Source organism: Talpa occidentalis, unplaced genomic scaffold, assembly GCF_014898055.3.
Source record: "Talpa occidentalis isolate TD23 unplaced genomic scaffold, MPIMG_talOcc4v2.1 talOcc4.2, whole genome shotgun sequence".
Lineage (NCBI taxonomy): Eukaryota > Metazoa > Chordata > Mammalia > Eulipotyphla > Talpidae > Talpa > Talpa occidentalis.
In genome coordinates this window covers 62915077-62924307 of record NW_023602073.1, presented here as the reverse complement: position 1 = coordinate 62924307, position 9231 = coordinate 62915077, and the positions used below count along the sequence as shown (strand labels likewise).

Below are 9231 nucleotides of genomic sequence, written 5' to 3'. Positions count from 1 at the left end.
GAAATTTCATAAAGAAATGAAAATTCTTACCCTCTCAGACTTGAGAGTGGGTGGTAAATGAGATAAATAATTTATGTGATCTATTTGGTGGTATTAAATGGTAAGGAGAAAATTCAGGGAAGCGGGACAGGACTTTCAAGAGATGGGTTTAGGTTTTTATAGGGTGGCTTTGGAAGGAATTTGAAAAGGGGTCCATTGAGAAAAGAACTCAAGGCAGTGAGGAAATAATGGGCAACTAAGGAGAAAGTATGCCAAGGAGGTACAAAGGCCCTAAGGTGGGAACATTCCTGGTGTGTTTGAGAAACAAGGACACCTGTGTGGATGGATCTTCCTAGGAGATGAGGCCAGAGAAATAAACAAGGGTTAAGTAGGTTGGGGCTTGTGCCCTGTTAAAAAACCTTGACTTTTTGTCTAAATGAGATGGGATGCATGGTCTCTAAACTGATGAGACACACTGTCTGACTTACATTTTTATAGGATCAGCCAGGCTCCTTGGTTGAGCATGAGAGTCCAAAGGTGGGAAAAACCAATAGCAGAGGGCCAGTTATGAGCCTCTGGACACTGCAGAGGTAACTGGTGCCCCCAGAAAATTCTTGGAGCTGGAACAGCATTGCAAAATGACTGGATGATTGGGGCAATTCACATGGAGTTAGTGGGGCCAGTGTTTTTGTGTTTGGAGCAGAGCAAACACTCTAGGACATTCTCAGGGCAATGGAAGGCTAGGGTCAGGGTGACCAGCAGGTTGAAAATGAGGAATTTAAGAACATCAGGGGAACTGGTCTCAACGCAGCGCCCAGTGAGTTTGGGTGGCAGAGATGAGCAGGTAGGGGACTCTGTCTGAGTGGAGAATTGGAATCAGGGAGCTTTGAATCCAATTTTTTGGAGAGTGTGGGGGCTCTCTCCTCCAGAGAGTTCTGAGCAGTATGGTGCCCTTGCATTAAGCAGGATGCCCAAGCATTTTGGTTTGCTGGGGACAGTGATAGTTTCATACCTGTTGCCTGTGCATTACTTCTTATGCCCCCTCTCATTCCTAAAAGTACTCCAATGTAGACAATACATGATATGGTCACCCTGTCTATTAGGCTTATAATAAAGGTGTTCTTACGCAGGCGTTATTTTTTTCAGGCATATTTTCAGGGCTGTAAAGTATAGAGTAATGGCAATAGTGTCTGTGTCCACAAAGAAAAGGCAGTGATAACTGAGAAGTAGCAAACACACATTATCATCACCACACAACCTTAACATGCAGAGTTTACTTTATTCTTTTATTTGACCAGTACCTATCGAGGTTTCCGATGTGCCAGGCACTGTAGCAACTGGCAATAACATAGATGAATCAGATGCTGCCTCACCCGCAGCTCCCAATCTTTGCAACATTGGGGCATTCCTCAGGCTCTCCAGCTTACAGTTTCCTCCTAAGTCCTCACGCAGACCTCATCTGGCCTGCATCATTGGCCTCATTTAGGGAACTGCTCACAAAGGTGAGGGGATGTGTGCAAGGCCACAAGAGGCTTTGAGTCCAGGCCTGCTGAGCCCAAGTTCTTATTTGCAGGACTGCGCCCAGCGAGCTCTGGTGAGCACTCTTCGAGAGCATGGTCCATGTGTGCCTTCTCCCTCTGCCAGTGCAGCTACAGTGCTGTGCTGGAGTCAGCAGAGGAAGAACGAAATATGTCCAGGGAGGAAAGCTAGAAGGAGGGGTCTTTTAGTTCCCCTGGGGTCTCTTCTCACGGATGGGTTCTTATGTTTTGGATGGCCTGTATGACCCTAGATTGCAAGGGGAAAAAAGGCCATGTTCACGACTCCATCTCAGCCCTTGATTTGTAATGTGATCTTGGTCAAATCACTCAACATCTCTGGGTCTCAGGGCTCCTGCCAATAACACAGGCTGAGCGAATGTTCTCTGTTCTAGGATGGTCAAAGGGATGAAAATGAGGAAACAGGGCTGGCTCCTAAGACCTCCAGGGCAGAGACAACAGTGTGACTGCAAGTAGTGTAGGGAGATGGTGCAGCCTGGTCCCCTCTGAAGAGATGACCCTTTGCTCTCACCATACCCACATGCAGTGTTTCCTCTGTCTCTTGGGAGAGTGCCCTGGACCCTCCCCTGGACTGATGACTGATAGCTTCCTTCTCCATCCACTGCTCCTTTACAATCCCCCACCCCCACCTGTCATCCCCAGAGGCCCTCAGACTTGCTGTGGCTATTTATGGCACCTCCTAGGGGCCTGCATTCCTGACTGGTCCATGTTTCTCCTTTCCAAGTCAGACCAGTTTCCCCTGCCAGCCCCAGAATACTGCAGCTAATCTGGGGGATCAGGTGCCAGCAGTCTGCCTCCTCCCCCTGCCACTATACTCTTTTTAGGGGAGGCATTCCCAGCCCTCCCTCCTCTTCCTTCCCCTCTCTCCACCTCCAACACTGCTGGGTTAAGCTTCTATCAATACAACCAGCAGAGGAGGAAACTGTGAGGTAAGGCATCTAGCTCAAGGTCACGACAGCAAACAGTGGGCTGCTGGGATTTGAACCCAGGGCTATCAGCCTCCAAGTTCCCTGCCTCTCCCACTGTGTCAGCTACCTGGAAATCAGTAGAGCTGACACCCACACAGCCCTTATTGGAGGCCTGATACCGCTCTGAGCAGGTCTCATAAACTAACTCACTCTCCATAGGGAAGTTGGGATAGGTCCTATTATTATCCTCATTTTCTCAGCTCTGAGCTGAGAGAATTGAGACCAGAGAGGTTGAGAGACTTGTCCAAGGTCATACAACTAGTGAGAGCAGAGCTACATGCTTCCAGAGTCATGCTCTTAAGTCTTGTGCCATCCAGTCCTACTGTGGGCAGGAACCCTGAGGCCAGGCTCTGAGGGATAAAAGCAAGAAGGAGGCTGGGGGCAGAAGTCCTTGCAGAGACTGGGCTCTGAAAACAATGGGTATATTGAGGGAGTGTGTAGGGGGTCTAGGGGGTGTAGGGATAAAGATATTCGACAGCTGGTGAGTGGGGATGAAAACCAAAGGGGAACTCTCCCAGTTTGTCTCTGCAGGAGGCCCCAGCCCTTTTCTGTGTGGGTGGCATTGGCGGGGTTAGGCCCAGGATAAACTGCAGCCTTTCTCTCCTTGTCCCATTTCCCATGGTCATTTCAGAAAACATCAGAGGTTCTAGGAGGGGACAGGGTCAGGCATAGCTGTTCCTTGGGTCTTGGCCAGATGCTGAGCTGCCCTCACTGAGTAGAGAGGCCAGGAGGGGGCTGGTGGAAAATAGAACCTCATCAGGGGAAGGTTTAAATTCTCACTCTATGAAAGAAGACACCTCGGGAGAATGTTGATGGAGTAGGTGCTTTATGTGCAGTGACAGGTGGGACCCCAACAGCGCGTTGCCCCAGAGACCCAGCCTGGGCGTGCCCGCCCCCTTGGTCACTACCGAAACGAGGTACACAAACACTGGCCACGGGCAGTGGACACCCCCAGGCAGCAGGAGACTGCCAGCTCCGGCAACCGCTCTGTTGACATAAACACAGGGTGTCTAGGGCCTTGACCAGGAGGCCAAGGGTCTCCCAGAGTCTGAGGCCAGGATTGGACTAGCATCACAGGGCAGGTCAGGGTTTCCCGTCTCCCCCAGGGTAGGGCATGACGCTCGGCTGCCCCTGTAGGACACGCTGCCCTGGGGTAAAAATGGTGACACCGGGACTTTAGTCCTGGTCGGTCACCGAGGCCCTCCATTCCAGAGGCCACTCCCGGCACCGCCCAGCTCAGCTCCAAGACTGGCACTTTGAGTCTTTGAGGAAAGCGATCTGATAAGAAACACGCACATTAAGGTGACTAATAGAGTTCCTCTTTAGAGGGTCATTTGCAGGGCCAAAGAAACTACTGGAAGAAAGTGATAAACGTCATCAACTTTTGAGGGGAGGACTTCAGCTCTCAGAATGAGGACTGTGCTGGAGTCCGTTCAGGTAGAGGGTTTGGGGGATGGGGCTTTTCTCCGGGCACGTAATTTTTGTGTGGGTGTGAAGATACAGGTGTTGGAGGGCTGAACAGAGGCTGACTGGGCAGCATTGAGGTTCCTGCTGTGACAGAGGCTTCTCCCGAGGGCACTCTGGAGAGGGGACCTCAGTGGATGAAGTGTCCCGGAAAGCTGGGCATGGGAGGGGCCTTAGACTCCACTTGGGGATAAAAATGAAACCTCCCAGATCTGAGGGAGTCCCGACCAAAAGCCAGGCTTTGCTTGAACTGGGTAACTTATGCTCCACTACTGATGATCCGTGATAAATCTTTATAACAAACAGGTCTTGTGCTTTCTTTTCAAATACTACAAGAGTGTCCTCCCTGGTGGCGCAAGGGGTTGGGGTGCAGCCTGTGAAGCTGTCCGCAGCCTCTGCAGCGCAAATGCGATCCCCAGCCGGCTGGGGAGCAACACACATGACGCAGCAGACCTCTCCTGCCTCGCCTGCTGCTCCCCTCAGCAGTTTATTTCAGTTGATCTGTCTGTTCTGTTCCCCACTCTGTCTCTGGTGGATCCTTTCACCCCCGCCTCTCTGGCCTATACCCCAGCTCTTGTATGCATAAATAAATAAATCTTAAAAAAAAAAAAAAAAACTACAAGAAAGGGGAACTTTGGGAAGACTCTGAAACTGGGCTCGGGTTGCAGGGGAACCCCAGGAGATAAAACAGATGGTAGCACCACCAAGGAAGAAATACTTTGGAGCCCTGGCCAGGCTGTGACAACACTCAGGGGGTCTCGCACCCCCATGATGACATCACCTCTACCTGCCCATAGGTAGGGGTGCCAAAAAATGCACAGAGATAATGCTCCCCTCCCTGACCAGCTGATGAGTGTCCACTGGACACATACCTACCGTCTGTCATCTCTCCTGCCCAGTGTCTCTCTATTCTGCAGACACTGGCAAAGGGAGGAAGAAGGAAGGCTTCAGGGGAGAGGTGGGGACACAGAAACATGAGACAAACCACCTCCCGGGCTTATCATTTCACCTGGTGCCACGCCCTACCTCTCCAGCACTGAGTGGGATATCTGCATGACCCCAGAAGAGCTCTCCCCCACCCACCAAGTGAATCATACCCCAACACCATGTGCCCACACAGAGCAAATGGAAAAACACTGCCCAAGGCCAGGAGCTCACACACACACAATTTGGATGGTGGAATCCTGGGATACAACTGGCAAAGACAGGAGGCAGCTCCAACTCTGTTTAGGCACAACCCTAGGCAACAAGAGCAGAGGGGCCCAGGCAGATTGGGGCATAGGGAAGAGGAAGGGCAAGAGATTGTAGCAGGTTGGGACATGGGGATTACGTTCCTCCTGCTCAGGAAACAAGGAGCTGATGTAGAGGGGGATTTTAAGGACAACTTTGGGGTCAGAGAGTGAGAGTTTGGGCGTGGGATACTGCCCTTTTTGGCTGCCTCTTTCTGTCCAAAGTCAGGACAAACTCATGCCCTTTACTTTGACTCATGCCCTATCAGGCAGTCACGCTAGTGCAGGGGTTGGGACACTGCCCAAACCAGTCGTCCTTCTATGGCCAAGTGACCAAAACCAGAGGCATCCAGAGCCTGGGTTCGTGGCATCTGTGGCCCAGGGGAGGTCGAGATCACACAGTAGGCTTGGTGCATCTTCTCACAGGGTCAGTTTAACTTCTACCCTGAGCTGGTAACAGTAAAAGTGGCAGCACCTATTTATAACGCCTGCATGAGATGATGATAACAATAACGACCAATCCTTCTGGGCGTTGGCTTGTCTAAGGTCACCCGGCGACAGTGGAGTCAGGATAAGAGCCCAGGCAGGGTGCCTCCTGAGTCCATCCTCACTCAGCTAGTATTTGTAGATTAAGTTTAGATATTTAAAATGGTTTAAAAAATGGAGTTATAAAAGCACTTGTTAAAAACTTGATTGAAATGAAGACAAAATCCATGTGAATGCATGGGGCAGAGTCGGTCATTCTGTGCATGTGGAGTAGTGAACCCCATCACAGACCCGAGAGGACGTCATTCACTGTCCTGGCTCTTCGGAAGTTTGGGAAGTACTTCCCGACTCTTGGAGCAGAGGGGGGTCTCCAATTGTAGGGTGAATCAGAACCATGTGTTCTTATTAAACAGGTGACCTCTTGAGGCCCTCTCCTAGAATGGCTAACATTTATTGAGCACTTCCTGCCTGCCAGACAGCTGTTAACTCATTATCTCATTGACTCTTCCCAAGAATTCTATGAGGTTCCCATTTTATGGGTGAGGAAAAAAAAAGCTCAGACAGCAATGCACATTGTACTGGTTTATTAGTTAATGAATGAGAGTCAGTGCCAAGCCCCAATTGGTTGGTTTCTGGGACCAGATTGCAAACCACTGCATCCACGGTCCTCACTCCCCACGACTATCTGATTTTGTGAGTCTGGAGTACGGTGGGGTCTAAGACTGCAACATGTGTCCCAGGAGGTCACTGGGCACACTTTGAGAACTGCCTGACTGCTGCTCTTGATCTGGATGCACATGAGAACCCCTTCAGAAGTTTCCAGAACTATTAATGCCATTGATCCAGACTGGAGGAAGGTGCTGGTCAGTATTCTTTTTTAATGGAGCAATTTGTTAATTTATTCACTGAATGAGTGAATGAATCAAACAAACAAAGACATATGCACACTCTGCACTGGAGCTGGAGACACAAAGGTGGATGGGGCTTAGCATGCCTCCAGCTGCAGGTGACCTACGAGCCTGGGCTGCTGGTAGGACGTGCTAGTGAGGAAGCTGGATACAGATTCCCTCTCTCTTGCTCTTACTCGGAGAGCTTAAATGATGGTGTCCTGCTGGCTTCTTCCACCCTGAAGCCCTTGGCCCCCACCTGAGAGGGTAGAGTTGGTTCCAACCCTAGAACTCAGCTCCTAGGACCACAAGATTTCAAAACAAAAGGAGCGTCCAAGAGGAGATGCCTGACAGAAACTTTCAAATTTTAGCAAGAAGCTGGTAAAAGTGCCGGATCCTGTTAAATCTAAATCTGGCCAAAAGTTCTGATTCATAAGTCTTGGGTGATGTCTGAGGAATATACATTTACAAACAAGCTCCCCAGTGGTGCTGGTGCATGCTCAGAGGGAGTTTTGGGGGGCTCTGTGAGGAGGGCATGGGGTCTTAGAGACTGCCGTCCAGACCCGCCCCCCCACCCCGTCACTCCATCGTGTGGCAGGTGGAGACCCCTTCTCAGGGTGCTGGCCTTCCTCCCTGCCTTGTCAGGACCAGAGGAGGGGGCCCCAGAGGCAGCCACTCCTTGCTGCCCTTAAGTCAAGGAAAAAAAACAAAAGGAAGAGATGACAGTAAAACAGCCAGGAGAAGGTTTAGAAAAGGAGAAGTTTGGACAAGAGACTCCTATAATAATAACTAATTGATCTAAAAAACTAATAGTATAAGAGCACATGAAAGTGAAAATAAAAAAATAATCTATTAATTTTACTTATCAGAGAGAACCATATGAGGTCTTGGTGTGCCCTATATCTGATTATATATTATAATACAGTTTCTGCCATAGCTAACATAATATAGTATTTAAACAGATGCAATTACAGTCTTGTTATAGTCCTATGTATGTCAAGTATGATACATAGTATATGATCTGTCACACATATATAATATAAAATTAATAATGGACACTATGTAAGCTTGTCATGTTTAATTAACATCCTTTTTTACTTTATCTACTTTTCTGTAATTTTTCAAAAAAATTTGTTCATCAGGTCCTTAAAAATCCGAGTCCTTTATTTTGGGAGTGTGTGTGACCCTTTCCACACACTCATTCAGGTGAGTGTGTCACAAGCGTGCACGGATACTTCTTCTCCCGCTCTGCAGCCCTAGAGAGCCCTTAAACATGGCAGGAGGATTTTATTATTTTATATTACTGCAAAATGTTTATTAATACAAAATTCATTAATTCACATTAAGTGTAAAGTGAAATTCCTCCCTTGTTCCTATTTCTCTGAATTCTAATGAAATTGGGCACCACATAGGTGTGAGTCACCCTCAGGGATGCGTCCATCCCTGGTCTACCTCCTCATCCCTTCTCCCTACCCTTCTCAAAGCCCCACAGCCCTACCTGTTCTCTCTCACACCCCTACCCTGGCCACCCTCCCTTCCCTCCCATGCCCTGGTGCCTCAGTTGCTCTTCTGCCCTGTAGGCTGAACTTGGTGCTCTGGACAAAGGCTGTCCCTCCACAGGTGGTAGGCGATCGAGGCGGTCACGGTGAGCCAGGCCAGGTAGGGCAGCAGGAGCAGGGCAGCCAGCTTGTTGATGGGGTGCCAGATCAGGGCCAAACTCACCACCAGCCCGTAGAGCAGCAACAGGTGCAGCAGGGCCTGGGCAGGGGGCAGGTGGGTCAGGCAAGCTGACCTGAGAGTGGCCCTTGACCTTTCTGCAGCACCCTGGGCCCAGTGAGCCAAGTTCCCAGGCTCTGCACGCACCACTGGGCTCAGAGCTGTAGCTCACCCGCTACCTGCCTGCACCTGATCCATCTGCTTGTGCTATCTGATTCTGCGGGCCTGGGGGCCTCCCTCTCCCCTCTGCTACCTCCGCTGCCAAGTGCTGTGTGCCTTACCAGGCCAGGGGTGTGGGCTGCGAAAAAGAGAATCATCACAGTCCAGCTGATGGTGAGCTGCACAGCATAGAGGCCGAGAGGCAGGGCCAGGGGCCTCCCAAAGCCCCCTCCCAGGTCCTTCCACACCAGGTAGGAGGCATAGCTGCGGAGAGATGGTTCAGAACAGTGAAAGGGATGGTGTTTTATGCCAAGTGGAGGCGGCCTCTGGCATAAGGACTCTTGGTTATGAAGAGGGAACCCTGTGGGCACAAAGGAGGGCAAATAGGTCTAGGCTTGAAGGCCAGGGGGTGGGGTGGGAGGTGCTGGGCATGGTGAGGTAGGGGAGCAGTTGGGGGACTTGGAGAGGGGTGGAAGAAGAGGGCTGGCTGTGACCCCCAGGCACAGAGGGACTACCATGAAAGGCAAGATGGGGCGCTTTCCCTTTGGAGGTCAGAATCTGCAGAAGTTGCCACTCCAGTAGGGACCAGGGTGACTTGAGAAACAGGTGCTCACCCCATGACAGAGTAGATGGTGGCCCACACTAGCAACAAGACTTTGTGGAGCGGGCACCAGGGCAGCTTCCTTGGTTCATCACACCAGCCAGACATCCGATGGCCAGCGAGCAGCCAGACCAGGATGGGTCCCAGGTGGGGAAAGGCTACAAAGATGGCTCCTTGAGGCCACAT

At 50.5% G+C, this 9231-nt stretch overlaps 1 protein-coding gene across 1 annotated transcript; it reads right to left on the bottom strand.

The window, feature by feature from the left end:
* Positions 1-8126: 8126 nt before the first annotated feature.
* On the bottom strand, positions 8127-9231 carry TSPO2 (translocator protein 2). Its single transcript, XM_037520888.1, has 3 exons — positions 9059-9231; positions 8567-8708; positions 8127-8327 (listed from the first exon to the last, which is right to left on the bottom strand). Exons 1-3 carry the CDS (start codon positions 9229-9231, stop codon positions 8127-8129), a joined length of 516 nt encoding a protein of 171 aa, XP_037376785.1.